Source organism: Hirsutella rhossiliensis (genome assembly GCF_020360975.1).
Source record: "Hirsutella rhossiliensis strain HR02 chromosome Unknown scaffold00015, whole genome shotgun sequence".
Lineage (NCBI taxonomy): Eukaryota > Fungi > Ascomycota > Sordariomycetes > Hypocreales > Ophiocordycipitaceae > Hirsutella > Hirsutella rhossiliensis.
Window position 1 is genome coordinate 1,647,168 of NW_025408681.1, and position 19,074 is coordinate 1,666,241.

The 19,074-nt window shown below is 59.9% G+C and overlaps 6 protein-coding genes across 6 annotated transcripts; 3 read left to right on the forward strand and 3 right to left on the reverse strand.

Moving 5' to 3' along the window:
- Positions 1-350: 350 nt before the first annotated feature.
- On the reverse strand, positions 351-724 carry HRG_10399 (SNARE domain-containing protein; the record flags this gene model as incomplete). Its single annotated transcript, XM_044868870.1, has 2 exons — positions 351-509; positions 590-724. The coding sequence occupies 2 exons, from the start codon at positions 722-724 to the stop codon at positions 351-353; spliced, it is 294 nt and encodes a 97-aa protein (XP_044716225.1).
- A 1,156-nt stretch (positions 725-1,880) lies between these two features.
- On the forward strand, positions 1,881-3,213 carry HRG_10400 (las17-binding protein actin regulator domain-containing protein; the record flags this gene model as incomplete). Its single annotated transcript, XM_044868871.1, has 3 exons — positions 1,881-1,923; positions 2,003-3,083; positions 3,150-3,213. 3 exons carry the CDS (start codon positions 1,881-1,883, stop codon positions 3,211-3,213), a joined length of 1,188 nt encoding a protein of 395 aa, XP_044716226.1.
- A 596-nt stretch (positions 3,214-3,809) lies between these two features.
- On the reverse strand, positions 3,810-6,476 carry HRG_10401 (fungal specific transcription factor domain-containing protein; the record flags this gene model as incomplete). The annotated part of the gene is made up of 4 exons (XM_044868872.1): positions 3,810-5,066; positions 5,149-5,238; positions 5,296-6,046; positions 6,337-6,476. 4 exons carry the CDS (start codon positions 6,474-6,476, stop codon positions 3,810-3,812), a joined length of 2,238 nt encoding a protein of 745 aa, XP_044716227.1.
- Positions 6,477-9,043: 2,567 nt separating this feature from the next.
- On the forward strand, positions 9,044-9,952 carry HRG_10402 (NAD(P)H-binding domain-containing protein; the record flags this gene model as incomplete). Its single annotated transcript, XM_044868873.1, has 1 exon — positions 9,044-9,952. One exon carries the CDS (start codon positions 9,044-9,046, stop codon positions 9,950-9,952), a length of 909 nt encoding a protein of 302 aa, XP_044716228.1.
- A 2,971-nt stretch (positions 9,953-12,923) lies between these two features.
- Positions 12,924-14,604, reverse strand: HRG_10403 (uncharacterized protein; the record flags this gene model as incomplete). Its single annotated transcript, XM_044868874.1, has 2 exons — positions 12,924-14,354; positions 14,413-14,604. 2 exons carry the CDS (start codon positions 14,602-14,604, stop codon positions 12,924-12,926), a joined length of 1,623 nt encoding a protein of 540 aa, XP_044716229.1.
- A 476-nt stretch (positions 14,605-15,080) lies between these two features.
- Positions 15,081-18,044, forward strand: HRG_10404 (ARID/BRIGHT DNA binding domain-containing protein; the record flags this gene model as incomplete). The annotated part of the gene is made up of 3 exons (XM_044868875.1): positions 15,081-16,014; positions 16,077-17,917; positions 17,973-18,044. The coding sequence occupies 3 exons, from the start codon at positions 15,081-15,083 to the stop codon at positions 18,042-18,044; spliced, it is 2,847 nt and encodes a 948-aa protein (XP_044716230.1).
- Between the last annotated feature and the right edge of the window lie 1,030 nt (positions 18,045-19,074).

The following is a 19,074-nucleotide window of genomic DNA, read 5'->3' on the forward strand; positions in this document are numbered from 1 at the left end:
CGTTTTGCATGTTCGGATTCTTGATAGATTGCAAACGATGACTAGAACTGTAGGGTCCTCCCACTCTGGTTTTGACGGTGGCCAACGTTGACGACTAAAACGAGTCAGAACCCGAATCAAAGTAACATTGAATTATATCGTGCAACGCCAAATATGTACCGAGGGTATTGTCCCATTCCAACCCATGAGAAACCGAATCCCTTCCTGCTTCCGGCCCGTCTCGAATGGAGCCGATGTAGACTTGATATGGGCCTTCCATCGTCGATGATCAGTCCACTCCCTTATCCGACCTGTTGCCCTTGATTCCGACTTTGGCAAGTCCTGGCAGCATCGCATGCTGTGCGCCGTGCTTAAAGGAACATCCTCAGGCCGTAGTAGAGGACGAGGAATAGGCCGATGATGATGCCCGAGAGCTTCATGATGGCAATCTTGTTGCCCGACGCGGCCATGCGGGTGAGTCGGGTGGCCGAGCCCTTCATCTGGGTTGCCATGGAGGAAAAGGTCTCGGACTGGGCAGAAGCAAGTGTCAGCAAGGGAGCCGGCCGATGACGGCATCACAAAGTTCACCGGGAGGGGAAGGAAGACGGACGGTGTTATCGATGACATCTTGGGCACGGGCGTTGTCGTAGATATCGATGGTGACGCCGCGGAGGGCGGATACCTTGGCCGAGAGCTCATCTAGACGGGCGTTGTTTTGGCGCTCGCGCTCGTAGGCTTCCGACATGGCGAGTGTGGCCGGCGAGGGGGACGGTAGAAGAGCGGAAGCGGAAGCGCGAAGGTCGAGCAACTTTTGTCGGATTGTTGAGGACGGGCCTCGGTAGCAGGGCAGTTTTGGGGGCAGAGGAGTAGTTGCCAGCCCCCGTCCGGGGAAGCGAAGGGGAGGCGCTGCTGCTGTTGCTCGACTGCAATGGAGGCGGCGGCTCGAGAGTTGGTTCTGCGTCGTCGGAGATGGGGGAGCGCCTGTAGCGGCAAGTAATCTGGGTTGCGCAGGTTGAGACTGGGAGCGGAAAGGCTACTCCATGCCAGAGGACGAGGTGGTGGACGCGACTCCGGGGATTTTGGAGGGTGAAAGCCGGAAGTCCGGGGAATCCAGGGGGGGCGAAGCAGCGACGCCGCCTGTTTGGAGCACTAGCGCCAGTTGCACCGCCACAGTTGCTGTGGTGTTCAACCGCGCCACGCGTCGAGGCACGCTGCGCCACAGAGCGGGGCGGATGAGCGAAAGGCGACGATGCACGTCACCGCGTAGGTACTCTCAGCTACTTGTACTCGCGGCGCACAACGAGGCAGCCAGGAAGCCTCGGCATGCGGGCGACGGGCTTTGTGTAACTTCACTGGATCATTGAGTGCTGTATGTACGTGCGCTGCGGCCGTTGGGCGGCAGGCCGCATTGCCATGTCAAGCAGTCGAGGTCGTTTGTTGGGTGAGCAGAGCCCAATATCTCGATTCCTCGAGACCTTTTCTTGTACGCGTAGAGGGCTGCTCGAACTAGGTACCTACCTAAGTTAGGGAGTACCTAAGGTAAATATGTACTACTAAGTTGCATCCTCGAGATAATTCAGGGCATCATTAGAGCTTGTTCCAGGGCAAAGGATGAGGCGCTGTCCGAGGGATCAATGCCTAAAGCAACAGGGCTATATTAGAAGGGTCAGGTGGGAAAGGGTTCCCCGTCACCCCGCCGCGCCCACGGCACTAGGGAGCAAGCAGCTCAAGCTTCGGCACGCGAGAGACCAGGTACAAAGCACCACTACTCTGCCCAAAGAAAAAGGTGCGCTTCTCCCTTCCCCAACGGCCGTCGCCACTCCATCCTCTCTTCCTCGCGAACACGCCCTCGACGACCGCTTTGCGAACCCTGTTATCGAGCCCAAGCTGCCCGCGCCGAGATGGGTTTCAACCTCAACAACCCTCTCCCCTCCTCCGTCAAGTGTTTGTCTCCCTCTTGCGCCAGGAGCCGCGTGGCCTCGCGCCCGGCTCAGAGAGCTTCGCGCTGACCAGCCCTTCGCAGCGGAATGCAAGAAATGCGGCAAGATCCTCTCCTCGTTTGTTAGCCCCGGCCAGGCCTTTGGCCCCGACAAGGTCATCCCGCCCTCGATCCTGTCCAACGCAAAGGGCCTCGCCGTCATCACCATCCTCAAGGCGGGCTTCCTCGGCTCCGGCCGCATTGGCAGCGGCGTCGTCGTTGCCAGGCGCGCCGACGGCTCCTGGAGCGCCCCGAGCGCCATCGCCCTCGGCGGTGCCGGCTTTGGCGGCCAGATTGGCTTCGAACTCGCCGACTTTGTCTTTGTCCTTAACGATACAAACGCCGTCAAGACGTTTGCCCAGGCCGGCTCTCTGACCCTGGGCGGTAACGTATCCCTGGCCGCCGGCCCCGTTGGCCGCAACGCCGAGGCTGCCGGTGCCGCCTCGCTCAAGAGCGTCGCAGGCATCTTCAGCTACTCCAAGACGCGCGGCCTGTTCGCCGGCGTCTCCCTCGAGGGCTCCGCCATCATCGAGCGGCGCGACGCAAACGAACAGCTGTATGGTACGCGCTACACGGCCCAGCAAATCCTGACGGGATCCGTGGACCCGCCGCCCGAGGCCCACGCCCTCATGGCCATACTCAACTCAAGGGCCTTTAGCGGCATGAGGGACGGGGCCGTGACCGGCGATGCCATGTACAACCACACCCCCGTCTACGCCAGCGAGCACGACGATGTCGTCTGGGAGGGACGTCGAGGAGGCGCCATGGGCGAAGGGTCGCCCAGGCCAGGCGCTGGCGAGTTTGGCCGTCCCCAGCGGTCAAGCACGTGGCAAGACGACATCTATGACCGGCCTAGCGTCGGCGCCCCCTCGCGCTCCAGCACCTTCAACACAAAAGGCGACGGCGACAACTACGTCTACCGGGACAGCCCGGCACCCGACAAGAAGACGGGCCCGGGACGGCCAGCCGCACCGAAGCCCAACTTTGTAGCCAAGCAGGCGACGGCCAATAAGAACGAGGCGGTGGCCCTGTTCAACTTTGATGCCGATCAGCCTGGCGACTTGGGCTTCAAGAAGGGCGAGGTCATTACGGTGCTGAAGAAGACGGACAGCGATAATGACTGGTGGTATGTTGCCGAGCTCAGAACCCTCACCGGGAGACGCTCTAACGTGGACTATGTGTGCCATTACAGGACCGGAATGATCGGCACCCGGCATGGGATATTCCCGAGCAACTACGTCAAGATGAAGGAATGATGCAGTGGGTGAGCAGTCACCCTGGCCGACTGGCACGCTCCGATATACTCCCGGTATCTCTTTTCTACGCCAACTTGGAGGCCATTGCGTACACGAATTCTGGTGATGTGACGAACTGCCTTGGGTAGTGTTCTTTTTGAGTTTCTCATGTCATTATTCATTAAGCATCTGTAAGCTGGGGAGAGCCGTACAGGATTTTCGACTCTGGATTGCGGCAACAGGTTTGATTCATGGAGAAGGGTGGCAGCGACGCTTTTCCCTTCCGTTTCCCTTACGATACCCTCGCTGGGCGGGATAATGGGCACTGATGAATCATGAGAGATCAATATTACGGGGATATGTCTTTCAAGGGCTGTGCTATTTTTGCTCCGAGGCTCCTTGTACTTTCAAAACCGTGCAGGCGAAGCGCTGCGTCGTTACGACCGTTGATCATTAACACCGCGCACAATGAGGAGCCGTGGAAAGGGCTGAAATAAGAGCAACAAGCTTCCAAGATACAGGATATTGACATTGCGTCGAGACGTCTACCCATCCGGTTCTTTTAATAGCCGACACCAAACGCCGCAACGTGCTATGCTAAACTGGGCTTCATTGACCTAAGGAAAATTCAGTCTGGAGAGACAGTTGTTTGCGGCAATGCTGCCCAGCTCCCACCGCTCGCCTCCCCGCGCCAGGGCCTCGGCGAAGCGGGTGAGCCAGGTGGCAGCGTTGCAGTTGCAGACGGTGGCGCCGTGGAGCATGATGCCGCTGCCGCCTCGAAGGACCCAGTCGTCGATGTCGGCGCTCGACTCGGCGCTGAGGGGGCCGGCGCTGACGTCGATCTTGGGCACGTCGGGGCCGCAGATGCAGGCGGGCACGGCGTTCATGGTCCAGGTCCACAGCACCATGGCGGCGGCCGAGAGGGCCATGTAGACGATGGGGTCGGGCGGATTCTGGTGCAGGTCGAGGGCCGGGGCCGACTCCTGGTAGGTCCTCCAGACAAACATGGCGTGGAAGAGGGCGGCCCTGCTGTCCGAGGACATGGCCCATTCCTGGATCTGCATGACCTTGCGCTGCCACGACGGCGAGGTGGCGCCGCCGCCCGACTCCGGGCCGGGCATGGACGAGGCCGTGTGGCTGACGTCGCGCATGGCCTGGACGTCGGCGCGCAGGTGCAGGTTGAGCAGGTGGTAGAGCATGCGGACGCTGAAGGCGTACGAGTGGATGCGAGCCTGGACGCGCTCGCGCCACTTGGGCTCGGTGGGCAGCTCCTTGGCCGAGTAGGCGCGGATGAGGAAGTCGGTGTACTGGCCGTGGAGGTCGGGCCTGTCGGTGGCCTCGACAATGGCGTCGAGCTGGATCTTGCAGACCTTGAGCTGGCGCGCGATGGCGTCGGCGCGGGCGGCGGCGGCGTCGTGGCGGTTGCGGCGGAGCTGCTGCAGGATCCAGATGTCGTTCCAGGCCCCGAGCAGGCACGCGTGGACGTCCTCGACGAGGATGCCCGACGGCAGCAGCTGCGGGTTGGTCATGTCGAGGCACGACATCTTGAGGGCGCCGCGGCGCCACGGCTCGCTGCGGTGGCGCGGGAAGAAGATGTGCAGGCCAAAGGCGTTCCACATGGCAAACGTCGAGGGCAGGCCGAGGTCGAGCTCCTCGCGCCGCAGCAGCGGCGGCTGGTTGCACAGCAGCGACAGGTATGTGTCGACCTGGAAGGTGCAGAAGGCGAGGCGCTTCCACCGCTCGACCGAGGCGAAGACCCACGGCACGAAGTCGCCCGGGTAGTGCGTGTTGCGCTCGCGCTCGACGGCCTCTGCGCTGAAGCAGCCGTTTTGCCGCAGCACGGCGATGAGGAGGCTGAGGAGGTGGCGGCTTCGCTTGATGCAGGCGGCCCTCTGCATTGTCTCGACGTTAGCTTGCACCACGGCCAGCGCCGGGAAGCAGGGGGGGAAGACGAACCCCGCTCTCAAAGGCAAAGATGATGTTGAGCAGGGCGACTTGATATATCTCGGCGGGCCACGGGCGGCTGGGGTCGAAGGTGTCGTTTGCCTTTTCCGAGTCTTGTTAGCAGGCCGGTGCTCGGCCAAGGGGGGGGGGCTGACATACCAGTTGCTTGAAGGCCTGCTCGACGAGGACGTTGTGAATCTCCATCAGCAGCGGCTTGAAGCTGCGGTCGCAGTGAAGCCACGAGGTCATCATGACAATGGAAGCCACAATGGCCACCTCGTCGGTCGTCTCGTCGGTGCCGGGCCCATGCAGCACAGGCCAGCGCTGATGGACGGTGGAGAAGTACGAGTCGACGCAGGCCGACAGCCACAGCTTGGGCACGGGAGACGGCGACGGCGGGGGGCCGTTGGGGCCGGCGTCGGAGCGGGAGACGACGGCGCGGTGGATGGACTGCAAGGCGGCCCAGGTGGCCGAGTTGTTGTTGTGCTGCTGCTGCTGCTGCTGCTGGCCGGCCGAGGACGACGTGGTGGAGGCGGCGGGGGAGGCGCACGGGGGCAAGCCGGCAAAGATGCTGATGGCGGCGAGGCTCGGGGTGGTGCCGGAGCTCTCGGTAAAGGGCGGAGAGACGGGCGCCGAGGCAGAGACGGGGCCCGGGCCGGAGACGTCGTCGGGGCCGGTGGGGGAGATGCGGACCCGCTTCGTCGGCGGCGAGGAGCCGGTTGCGCCGGCAGCGGCGGCGTCTCGGCGGCCGTAGGTGCAGGCGACGCCGCGCTTGGCGCACAGCGAGCACTGCGGGCCACCGTCGCACTTGGTCTTGTTTGCGTGGCACGTGTCGCACGCCTTGCCGCGGCGCGAGTCCGGCACGGCGGCCGCTCCGCCGTGGATGCCCGCATGGCGGCGGAGGAGGTCGCTGCAGCAGCGTTAGAAACGGGGCATGTGTGTGCATGGACCGAAGCAAGTGTGTGAATGTGCATTTTCATCCATCCCGTCTCCTCTCTTCTTTTCTTTTTTCAAATACTCTCCGGTTGTCCGTGTTTGGATGACGGATGGGATATCGGGAGGTGGTGTGTGGTTAGGAGGTGGGCATAATGCGGGAACGCGGGCTAGCAGGCGTTCGCGAGGGTATCGAAAGGGCATGGGATAGACGGAACAAGGATGGAAAGGACGACGGGACAGAAAGGAGGATGGAACAAGTCTCACCTGCGGCTAAAGGAGCGGCCGCATACTTGGCAGCTAAAGGTCGGCCCGCCGTGGGTGGCTTGGTGGCGACGGAGATGCTCCTTGCGGAGGAAGCTCTTGCCGCAGTGGCAGGCGTGGCGGTCGGGCGTCTGCGAGGCCATGTCGTGCTACCGGGCGTTTGGGCTGGATGTCGTCACGGGCTGGGGTTTGGCTTCCCCTTGCATGCATCTGCTAGTCGTGGTGGCGTATCTTGGTCTGTCGTCGACAGGCAACAGCCGTTAGCCGAGTGTCTCTCCATGTCTCTCTCTCTTCGCTGTGTGTCCGGAAGTCAAGAAAGTGTGACACGCCTTTTTCCCATTCTTGTTTCCTATTCCGGGCTGAGACAGGGCGGATGACGGGACACGGTGCAGGGCCAGCAAGCGGCAAGCAAGGGCAGCAATGTGGGATGAAGATGACAGGACGAAGAAGAAAAAAAATAAGCGAGCCGAGATATGGAGAGCGGAAGGGAAACAAGGAAAAAGAAAAGTCAAAGCCCACGCCCCCCCTCCCCCCCTTTCCCTTCCCCCGGCCCTCTTTTACACTGCCAGAATTATCCGATAGAGGTCTTCGGACGAGAAGGAATGAGAGGGTGGGGGGTAGGGGTATATTCTGTCAAGAGACGATGCGGGATGAGGAAAGAGGATGCGGGATGAGGGAAGGATGCGGGATGAGAAAAAAAACAAAAATCAATAAAGAACGGGCAGCTGTGGGATGAGGCGAGGCTGGATGCCGATATCCTTGTGCTCTTGCGGCATAGTCTCTTCTCTCTCTCTCTCTCTCTCTCTCTCACATGTCTCACAAACGAAAACGAGCACGAGCCGCGTGGCAGTTGCAGAGATTCCATACGTACATTGTCCGCTTTGTTCCAAGTCTCGGGGTCCGAGATGTGACGGGCGGCTGTTGATGTCGGTGGCTTGCGGTAGTGGTGGACGCACAGATGGGACGGGGGGCGGCGGGATGGAATGCATGTAAGAAAAAAACAAAAAGGGAAAATAAAAGGGAGGGAGACGAGAGGCCGGCTGCATGCGGGAGCGGGCGGCAAAAGGACGATTGTGGCCCCCCCCGATTCCGAGAGAGAGAAAAGGTCGGAGACGGAGAGGGAGAGGGAGGGAGGAAGAGGAAGTATGATGAAGTGGGAGGGGAGGGCGTGGTGTCAGCGGTTAAGCGCACGCACAGGCAAGGCAGTCTGTCTGTCTGTACGCCACGCAAAAGACCAATTGCCGCGGACGAGGACAGGACGGCAGGATCTGGGGCTTTTTCATGGCCTTGTACGGACAAGTACGGCATATACCTGGACTGTCGGCGCAAGACGTGGGATCGACGACCGTTTAAGTTGTGCTCTCTCTTCTGTCTTGTTTGGATTAAAAAAAATGCTCCATTGACTAATTAATGGGTGCGAGTTGGATATTATCGCGGTGTTGAAACAGGCAGGGCAGGCATCTCGGGCCATCCCATGCGTCGTCGGTCGGCCATCCCACTTGTCTTTTCAACCTGTGTCTCGGCCATCCCACCGGGCCAATCCCTGTCCTGGGCCTCGAGGGGGGGGGGGCGCCCATATTTAGGAGTTCCACAGCGGTGGGGCGCAGGTCTAAGCCGAGACGGGAAGTTGCCTGGCATCAAGGCCTTTTGCGCCCTCCAGCGGGTGTATCTTTGGGCATATGCGAGCGACGGCCTAGAAGAACGAAAGAAGGACATGGAATAGGAGCCGGGCCCCACCAGGTCGGACAAGTGCCGGACCAAGAAAGCAGCGAGAAGCGTCGGCTCAGTGCATACAGTACATACATACCCTGGGACGAAACGTCAGCCCGACTGCCGAGAGCTGGACGGATCGACCAGACAAGACGAGATCAAACCGAGCACCTCGAGTCTGGCTGGCCACTGCAAAACCCAAACAGACATGTCTTCCTTCGGCGGCTCCTAATTACCCAGCGCACGCAGAGCGCCCATGCATCCCCCCCGGGCGGGCTGGATGGATAGTCCAGGATGCCTGCGAACCGACTCGAGGCTACTTGCTGTATAGTCGAACAACGTATCATGTACGGAGTGACAAAAATGCTATTTCTATGGATTCTATGGATTCTATGGATTCTATGGATTCATGCCTATACTTGGGATACCTTGTCGCGGCCTAGGGTTTCCACTTGACGTCTCTGACTAGGTGGCTTTTTCCCAATACGCACTGGGACATGCCGCTAGTCATCTTCCACCTCGTCTTCTAGCTCAACCGTCGTGCCTTCTTTCCTGTTGCCTGGCTGGTTCTGACTCGCCGCCTTTGTTCCGGCTCTTGCGTCTTGCCTGTACGTACTCGCACCTGCCCGAGCTATAACTTCCATACTATCCGCCAACTGCCAAGCTAGCCCTCTCTGGGACCGCCCACAAAGCACGTGTCGGCTGCATATGTCCATATGTCATCGGCCAGAGGCAGGCGATCTCGATGAGTAATTCCCACACCTGCTTGCTTATTATTCGCAACCGTGCTTTAGCATCACGACATTGCAGAGTGTACGGCTCGGGCGGGAGACGGATGGAGAGGCGGAGAGAGAAAAACTAGCGTAGAGCGGGAATATAAATAGTGCACCGGCGTCGGGCATGGCGACCAGCAGGAGCAGCCAGCATCCAGCAACACGCAGCCACCACAACGCAAGCCTCGGTCGCAGACTCATCACCTGAATACTCCGTGTACGCAGACATGTCGGCCCCCATCCAGACAGTCGCCGTCGCCGGAGCCGCCGGCAGCCTCGGCTCCGTCCTCGTCGCGCGTCTCGTCGCCTCGGGCCGCTTCAAGGTGCGCGTGCTGCGCCGCCAGGGCTCCGGCTCCACCTTTGCCCCCGGCACCGACGTCGTCGACGTCGACTTCGGCTCCGTCGACTCCCTCAGCGCCGCCCTCGCCGGCCAGGATGCCGTCGTCGCCGCCCTCGGCGCCCCGGGCCTCGGCCTGCAGCCCACCCTCGTCGACGCCGCAGTCGCCGCCGGCGTCCGCCGCTTCCTGCCCTCCGAGTTCGGCTCCGACCTGGCCAACCCGCTGACGCGCAAGCTGCCCGTCTTTGCCGACAAGGCCAGGACAAGCGACTACCTCGAGGCCAAGGCGAGCACCACGCTCCTGACCTACACCCTCGTCAGCAACGGGCCCTTCCTCGACTGGGGCCTGCGCCACAACTTCATCCTGGACAGCTCAAGCTACAAGCCCGCCATCTGGGACGGCGGCGATGCCGTCTTTAGCACCACGACGCTGGCCTCGGTGGCCGACGCCGTCGTCGGCGTCCTGTCACACCCCGACGAGACGCGCAACCGCACCGTCTACGTCGAGGACCTCAAGCTGACGCAGAACCGGCTCCTGGCCCTGGCCAAGGAGGCGGCCCCCGACAAGCCCTGGGAGGCCCAGCCGGCCAGCCTCGACGCCGCCACCCAGCGCGCCGACCAGAGGCTGGCCCAGGGCCTGTACGACATGGAGACGTTTGCGCCCTACCTCTTCCGCGCCATCTTGGACCCGGCTTACGGCGGCGCCTACCACCAGACGGACAATGAGCTGCTGGGGGTCAAGGGCAAGACGGAACAGGACGTGGTGCACTTGCTGAAGCAGATCCTGAGCGAGAGGTGAGGGCCAGTCAGTCTCGAGTCTTGCATGGATGGGACGCTTTTTTTCGAACAATGATGCACATGGACGTTAGGATACATACGGCAATACAGATACGTGACCACATGCACCGGCTCGACGGAGAGTGTCCGGGTCCCTGGACCTGGCTGGGTGACGTCGTGCAAGGGCGTAGTAAGAAAGTTGAAGCTCCAGAGGCTAGACCAAACCAAGGCATAAGACCAAGAATGTAAAGCTTTGAAACCGTAGGGTGCACGGCCAGCACTCCATTAACGGCTGATCTCTTGGAGATTGGATTGACAGCAACGGCCATGGCAGTGTGGAGCACCATGAGACTCAACAGGCGTCATCTTGGCGCCCACGCGCGAGGAATCTGGTGCTGATATCCTGCTGCCTGGCGTCTCTCGGGGGCGAGATGAGATTAAGTCTCTTGCATTGCGCGTCGCGACGTGGTCTGGTGTCTTGGCCGTTCTTTTCCTAGCACGGCATAAGCCCGTCAACTGCGGCTTTGCATGACGGGGGCTCATTTCGCAGCCGCGAATGACTGACTATACAGTTTCGCAATTCCGTTTGTCCACCCCTTTTGGGCGAAACCCAGCGACAGTCAAGGCCCTTCGATCCTTTGCTCATTTCTCGTCAATGGACGAACAAAAAAGTTATCCAAATGGCGTCTGCAGGCATGCCGTCGCGTCTCAGAGTCGTTGGGCCCTTTTCCAGTTTCACCCCCTATCCACCGCCCTCCTGGCCGCTCTTATTAGGTAGCCGTCTTCGCCCGAGCACCGTGCACCAAGAGGCGAGTCCCTCCGAGAAGCTGCCGATTCATACTGTGCCACTCTGGCGGCTCTGCGTTTAGCTTTCGCCCGTGCGCTCTTTTGACACGCAGCTACTGTGTCAACTGTGTGCCCGTGGCCAAGCTCATGTTGGCTAGTACAGACAGACCGGGCACGCGATCGTCATGCAGTCGAAGAGCAGAGGCAGGTGGGAAAAATAGTATGTAATGCGGCGGCGGCTGCAACGGGTTCTAGGAGCCCGCGGGTCGCCGGAAATCAAAGCCGGGGCCGGCTTGGGCCAATAGGAGTTGTATAGGCCGGATGCTTTGCTAGCGCCCGGCTTCCTCAGGGTAAGTTCCGAGATGCTTGGGGCCGTGGAGCCGCACTTGGATTTTTCCATTCATCGTGTTGGGAGGCAACTGCATGAACTTGGACATGCATAGGAACACTGCCCCTCGTCCAGTACTCCTTCACCTCACAGTCTGCTTCTGCCTCCATCCATCCTAGCCAAAAGAGGTCTCTGTGTGGTACATCACCATGACCGGATAGTCTCGGTCCTTCCGCTGTGGGGCGTTGGAGCCGATGGAGAATGAATCATGGGTCAAGTCGAGTCTAGATATCACCCGCCTTACTCGCCACGAAATTCATTCGCACAAAATTGCTCCGCTCTTGCAGCAGCTACGTAGATTGATAACGTGCCGGGATGGGCGAGCTGACGCTGAGCAGTAATCAAGTAAGCATCCCGCTCTGGGGCCGCGCGTCCATGATCCCATTGGACAATGCATTGCTATGTTGTGTATGCGTGACGCGGAAGCCAAGAAGCAAGCAGCAAGCAGCAAGCAAGACGAGGGAATAGAAAACCAAGGCGAAAAATCCGATGGGGAAAATCCTGAGCCCTCGTCGTGGTTCATACTGTACTGTACCTACCGGGGGCATGACTATTATACCTCGAGCTTACATGTATACGACATGGGTATTCTGCTCATCTACGAATGTGTGACGAGGTAGATACATAATATCTGGCATCTCCTGCCATTCTAGACCGCAGAGCCATCCCGTGGATCCAGGGGCACCACCGCGTCCAGTCTTCCCGTGGTTGCTTCTCGTGCTCGCAAAATGTTCCTCCCTTGGGCACTGTGGATAGTATTATTGCAGGTGCATACCTATGCAGGTGCATACCTATGTAGGTGGACGAGACGTTGACCGACCACGAACAGGGACAGCCCATCGTGGCCAAAATAACGCGTAAGCCCTCCTCGCCCTCCGGCCCCGACCAACATGAAGGCTGGCAGCGCGTCCTGTGGCTGAGCCTCGGACCAGACTGACACAGCTGGACAGAAACCCTCGAGCCTGGTAGCACCAAATCTCGAGCGAGCCCCGATGCCAACGCCGACTTCCTCGACAACTCCGTCCTGCTCGCCCACCTCCCTGCCAGGACGCAGCAGTTTAGATCCCTCCTCATCTGAGCCTCTTTCCGTCGTCACGATTCCATGGCTTGCCACCGTCCTTTGAAAGCTGCACGCCGACACGTCCTTCTTCGACCTGTGCGTGAAGAAAATCAAAAAGAATCATCCAAGGGGCGCTGGCGGCCAGACGTGGACACCCAACCCCTGTCTGGAAGACCTGGAAACCACGTCGTCCCCAGAGAGAACAGGTTCACGGGCTGGTATAGCCATCGGGTCCATGGTAACAATGAAAACGCAAGACTTCAACAAGGGGCATCGCTCACATACTTGCCTTGATACCTATCGACGATTACCAGGGGAACCAAGATGAGGAACGGGTGGCGCTAACTTTCCTTGCCTTGTCAAAAGCTGGCGCGTCTGCGAAACGAGACTTCCAAAAGCCTTTTGGCTGAGACATCCTCAACAGCTTTGCGTCTGAAACTGAAAGACCAACAACCGCACCGATCAGGTCATCGTCCCCTGAGAGCTTTCGCAACTGGTTTACTTGACGAGCCTGCCTAGTTGCCCAACACCGCGACAGCCGACCCAACACAGATCATGACAGACAAGCTGCCGTGAGTGTCCATCGCGCCTGACTGCGGCGGCTCTCTCGCGCGTCAGCCCCGCATAGCCCGCTCGCGAACTTGCAGAACCGTGACACGATGCCAACCTCCAGACATCAAGTCAGCGCTCCCTTGCGCTTTCTGGAACAAGGCTCCATCCTCGTCTTTGCCTCTCAAATTCAAGCGGGAGAGCGAGTAGTCATGTCATCCCTTGCCGCATGACGCCCATGAGCTGAGAGAGCCAGAATTCTCGCCGACAGCTCTGCATCCGCTCCACGTAGAATTGCGCGCAGACGCCTTCATCACACCCCCGAGACACGTCTGCTTGGTACTGCTCGAGAAGCCACAAGGTCATGCTGTTCAGTTGACGGATCACCAAGGGGTCCGCGACCACCACGGCAGGCTGCACAAAGTATGAGGGCTGTGATGAAACGGCTTGTTTAGGATTGCCGAGTGATTGATAAGTTGATTCCGCTTCACCAAGGTTCGGGCTGCTCTGGTCTGCGCTGTTTGCAGACTCAGGGGGTGGTTTGTCGTCCACACACGGCAAGCTCGTCGTTCTGCGAGACTTGTCTTGGCGATCCTGGTGCGCCTTGCCAAGTTCTATTTGGTCGTCTTCGAGGCCTTGCGGCGAGAAGGGCTGCTGGTAGTTTTCATCCCTTGAATTGCCTGACCCTGCGCTCGAGCTTCGTCTAGGCACTCGAGCCTTGTCTTGGGCAAACGGAAGATCACGGCGTTGCGGCATATGATCCCGAAAGCTCGAAGCCGCCTGCGATGCCTGACCCTGTTCTTTTTCAAACATGGTCGGCGGCGTGCCACCTCGCATGGGGTCCGTAGGGCTATCACGACTTTGTGGGCTGGGCGGCGTTCCTAGCTTACGGTGGTCTCCGTGTGCTCTCCATTCAGACGAGGATTTGGATCGGAGAATAAGCGGATGCCTGGCGGAAGGCTCATTGCGATTCACTTCCGCTGGATACGTACGAGGTCCCCACTCAGGCGTGACAGGTCCCTCAGGGGAAAAGGAGTTTCTTAACGGAGAGCTCACTCGAGGCCGATGCAGGTCGCCACTGTGTTTGCCGAGGAACAAGTTGTAAGGGTTGAGAAGCTGTGAAGCCTCGTCCGAGGTCACACGCCGCTGGAAAGCGTCTGGTGAATTGTTCACGAGGGGACTGGTGAATCCATCTTGCTCTGGAGTAGCTCTACGAGTCGGCCCAGCCGAGAGGGGGGTTTGCAACGGGAATGAGGGCAAAGTGTTGGAGTTGAGTAGAGACGCGAAGGCCCACCCGCCGTGAGCTTCGGGGCCATGGTCCATGCTCAAACCCGGTATCGGCGTGACGGAAGAGAGGCGGGGGCCCAGGTTGACTCCCGGTTGATGATGCGGCAACTGCTCGTGGGGGGGGGTTGAAAAATGCCTCGGTTCTCGCTGAGCTGCCTCGTCCTTGATGGCGAAACCAGACTTGCTGAGCATGCACGCCGAGAGGCTAAAGTCTCTGGCGTCTTGGAACGTGGCCAGAATCTCATGATGCTGCGCAGGGACGCTGACAGCCAATCGCAGAGCGGCCCTGTCGGCAGTAACCGCATCTGTCACACGGCGGGGATCGCGCAGAAGATCAGAGATTCTGATGGACAGCTGCGGCGCGAATCAGCTTGCCCAATTCAACCGCACCTCGAAGAAGGGGCAAGAGTACCATCTCTCGCAAGGCGCAATGAACGAGGAGCACGAGGCTATCCCGACCCGTGTCCCTGGACCGCTGACAATCCAGCGTCAACGTCATGCCGCCCACAAACTGCCCAGCTTCATAGACGCTCGTCTGCATGCCATCTCGAACCTCGAGTCGCGTCAGGGGACACGCAGAGACTGGGGTACGCGGCCGCGACATGGCCGACGGCTGCGAGGATGGCTGTATATGGGGCTGAAGAGAGGATCGTGAGTTCTCGATGCTGCTGTCGTGGTGGTTTGCATGAATGCCGTGGAACGAAGCCGATTGGTGTTGAGATGGTCACGTGGAGATAAGGTGGGCCCTGCATTTTCGTCCTCATCGCGCCAACGAGGCGTTCATGGCCTACAGCTGAGCCTCGAATCCGATTCCTATAATTCGCCAGCGACTGACGACCTCTGAAAGCTTCTGGACCTGCACGTCTCTTGCCTTGTCAACGTCCCGCTCTTGGATGCTGCTTTGCCGGCCGGACTCGGCGCCGCGCGACGCGACCAGAACCACGGCCCAGCTTGCGACGCGAAACAAGCCGATTCCCAGTCTCGACCGAGAGGCTCCTCAAGTACAGCTTGGAGAAGGCAGTCGCATATACAGTCCGTCTTGAGCGGGTGCCGGGGACGCCTCAATTGGCGGCTGCTAGGATGACGGCCTCGCCGGCAGAGGTGCAGATGCACAGCATCGAGCGCACGCCCGAATATGAGGAATTCATGGCCAGGCTCCGCGAATACCATGCGAAACGGGGGACGACGCTGGACCCCGAGCCCAAGGTTGGCATGATTCACCTGGACCTGTTCAAGGTCTTTAATCACATCGTCGCAAACGGGGGCTATGATAAGGTATCAGAAGAGAAGTTGGCCTGGCGACGAATGGCTGCCGAGCTGGGTCTCTTCTCCAACAACGAGGCCTCGACCGCCTTTTCCCTCAAGGAAAAATTCTACAAGAATCTGGCCGCCTTTGAAATCAGCACCGTCCACGGAAAAGAGCCTCCGCCAAAGGACATTCTCGAGGACGTCACTGCAAAAGGTGCCAGCCTGCTGACGCGCACGCGCGAAAACTTTCGAGGCAAGCGAGACGGCAACGTTAATGCCACCGACTCTGCTGCCTCGGGCGACGACGGAACCCCCACGCGTGAGCGCCCTGCCGCCGAGATCCCGACTTCCAGCGCCCGAGCCTCACGAGGCCTGCGCGAGGCCCCTCCCCAGCGAGTCATCTTCCAGCCCGACACGGGGTCGAATCGAGCGACAAGACACTCCAGCAACCAGCAGTCGACGCACGCAGCTTCACCCGCTGTTTCAAGTCAGCAGCAGCCTCCGCCGAACCATTCAAACATGCAGCCCATGCCTCACGGGGCCGGCCATCACCCCACGGGGCGCGGCCCGTCCATCATGCATCATCCGCCAAATGGCGACAACGTTTCTCAAATGGTCCTGTCGTACCAGCCGAAGCACCTGAAGCCTCTGCCGCTTCGGGCCGTGGCGACACCCGCCAGTGCTCCCCACGAGTTCCAAAGGAGTCGCCTGCCGCATCGCCCGGCTCCCGTGGATCCCGCCAACCGACAGCCCATGCTCCCTGGAAGTGAGTGGACTCCGTTCAAGACTGGGCCTGCGTGCTCCATGCTGACCTCGTGATTCACTTAGCTGGCTTTGACGGGCCCAACATTTACACTCGCTGCCTAAACGCCCTGCGGTCAGGCGTCCCTGCCGAGCAGGCGTTTGCGCTCAACCACCTGGTCAAGATATCGTATGAACGCGGGGACAAATACAGGTTTGATGCCTTTCCCGGGCTTGCCGAAGGGCTCGTCGACAAGGCGCTTCATGTCGGGAGCCTCTTCTACCATGTCCAATGGACTGTTTCGTGGGACCCGTACGTCGACGACGGCGACATTGGGTGCTTGGATGGCAACAATGGGACCCCCGACATACTGGACCGCATCCAGAGCTTGGTGGAAAGAGATGTCCCCGAAGCGCTGCAGACCGAGGCGTACGCCGACGAGCTCGTCCTCATCACAGAGGCCGTCTTGACGATACGCAACATGGTGACGCTGCCCGAAAACGCTCACAACATGTCCGACTTTTATCCTCTAAAGGACTTGGTGTGCATCATCATGCACTTGCCAGCCAAGGACTCGCTCATCGAGCTCAAGCACATGGCGCTGGACATTGCGGAACAGCTGACCCCTTTTATGGCTCTGGATGCCGACGACGCTCTCTACAAGACGCTGCTTTCCCAACTTGCCTCGGAAGACCGGGGGACGATCCTGACGGCACTGCGCGCCCTAGCCCGCATTTCGATGAATCTGGATGCCACCAACAACCTCGCGGACGTAACACCAGAAGCCCTGCGACGCATGGTAAACTGGCTGCTGCTCAACGATGACGAGCTGATTGACGCCTGTCTGGACTTTCTGTACCAGTACACGGCCGTGGTCCCGAACCTCGACCTTCTCGTTCGATCGACGACACCAGAGAACCTCGTCGATCACCTTGTTCGCCTGCTGTCTCACGGGGCCCGGAAATCGCAAAGGGAGTTTGTCTTGTACCCGGAGCAGAGGCTGCCGGCGCGGGACGAGATTGCGCCGGTGCCCGAGGATCTCTTGCAGGAGATGATGAAGTTGGAGGAGCCGGATCGCGTCCACCGCTGGGTCAAGTGCTTCTTTGACGAGGACCACAACTCATTTGTCACGCAGCTTGCGGCCTGGCAGGCATACCAGTCAGCCTTTGCCGGGCCGTTAAAGACGGCGAACAAGGCCATGATTACGCCGGCCGACTTCATCCGCAGCAGCACGTCGGTGTACAAAAACTCCAACGCTCAGGTGCTCCGCGAGCCCGGCGAGGCGCAGCAGAAGTTCATCATCCACGGCATCCGGGCCAGGGCTCGGCCGCTCAGCTTCGATGGGACCGAATACGGGAGGTGTTTGTGGGCGACGAACCCGGAGAAGAAGAATGAGAAGTGCGGGCAGTTTTACCTGAAGCCAGAGCAGATGGGGGAGCACATCCTGACGGCTCATCTTAACGAGGAACGGGGCGAAGGAGGACAGTTTGGCAACGAGGAGAGGGAGTTTCGGTGCACATGGGGCGAGTGCTTCAAGTACGAGAAGGCGACCAAGATGCGGTTGCGGGACTTTGCGCGGCACATCAACACGCACATCCTGGCGCTGCTGCCGAGCCACGATGCAGCGAGCAAGCGGTCGGCCAAGGCGTGGGTGGTTCCGGCCAAGACGATGACAGTGACGGTGGAGGAGACGATGACGACGCGAGACGAGAGGAACCCCAACGCACCCCCACAGGCGGCAGGGATCCCGCTGAGCGCGGTGCTGGTGCTACGCAACATTGCGCGCAACGTGGTCAAGACGGAGGCCGAGGAGGAGCTGGTCAAGCAGCAGCAGATGGGGGGTACGGAAGGCGGCGGGTGGAACGAGAGGCTGTTCCGGCCGGCGCTGGCACGGCTGTTTGAGATTTTGACGGAGAACAAGGCACTGGTAAGTGTTGATTGGCGGATGTGGACAAGAGGGAAAGGCAGCTAACGTGTGACAGAGCCCGTACATTGCGTCGTTGCTGGACCTGGTGCGGACCGAGGCCGAAGATGAGCAGGACGACGAGGCTTGAGCGGACGTGGCGGCTTGGGTGAGGAGGCAGGGAGAGGGCTGGGTGCTCACGGAAGGGAGAGGCAGGAATAGGGAGGATTGGGATGGGGTTTCGAGTCGAGTGTGATGAGTGCAGTCATACCCCTTGCGACGGCGTTTTGGAATAGTCTTACCGAGTACGTTTTACAAGGTATACTCTAGCATCGACGGAGCGAGACGGAAAAGGTTGTTTTGTGAAGCCAAGGTAGGTCTGTTGCCTTGTGTACCCAAGGTCTGCTGTTGATGTCGAGTCCGCCGGGTCCGGTGAGATGCCGCAGCGCTAAGAGCACGCGACACCGGCCGGATCTTGGTAGCCGAGGATCGACCCGAACGCCCTTAGCGCCCGTGTGGACCCGGGCAGGGGGGTCCGGGGGCCCGGCTGGCCACCAATCTAGTTCTAGTGGGGGTCGCACTATAGTTACGGGGGCTGCACTCCGGGGGCTGCACTGCACTACGAGTTTAGCGCCCGCCTCTAGACCTTGAAGTGAGGCTATCGCCTGTGGCCCTGGCCCTGTCCGAGTCTATTTATTTGCACGTGTTGTGTGATCCAAGGCGTGGATGCTGGCTGCGGATCTTTTGGATCCTTTTTTTGTTTCCCACCTTTCCCCTCCTCTTCAGGCGAGGGGGTGACTGGCTACCTCTTTGATCAGCGTCCTGTATATGCTCCACCGAGAGTAATTATCTGGCAGTCTGTTTTACGTCCCGAGGCAGACTCAGGGGCTTTTCGAGGCAATATGGGGACATGCTCGTCGCTTCATCAGTCACCCAGGCCATCCTTGTTCAGCTGGGGCCCTTTCTGACGCACTTCCAGGCCTTTCCCCCAAAGCCCCCCTCTGTAAGCCTGGATGATGTCCGATGCATCCCTCGGCTCGCGAGAATCCAACTCGGCGTCGTCCTGCCACCTTCCCAAGGGCGCCAAGAAACCCGGGCTTGCCTGAGGGCCACGCGTGCACGGCATGTCAAGCCCACTCTCTCGTCAGAAGCCTGATTATCCTGGCCCGTCACAACATGAG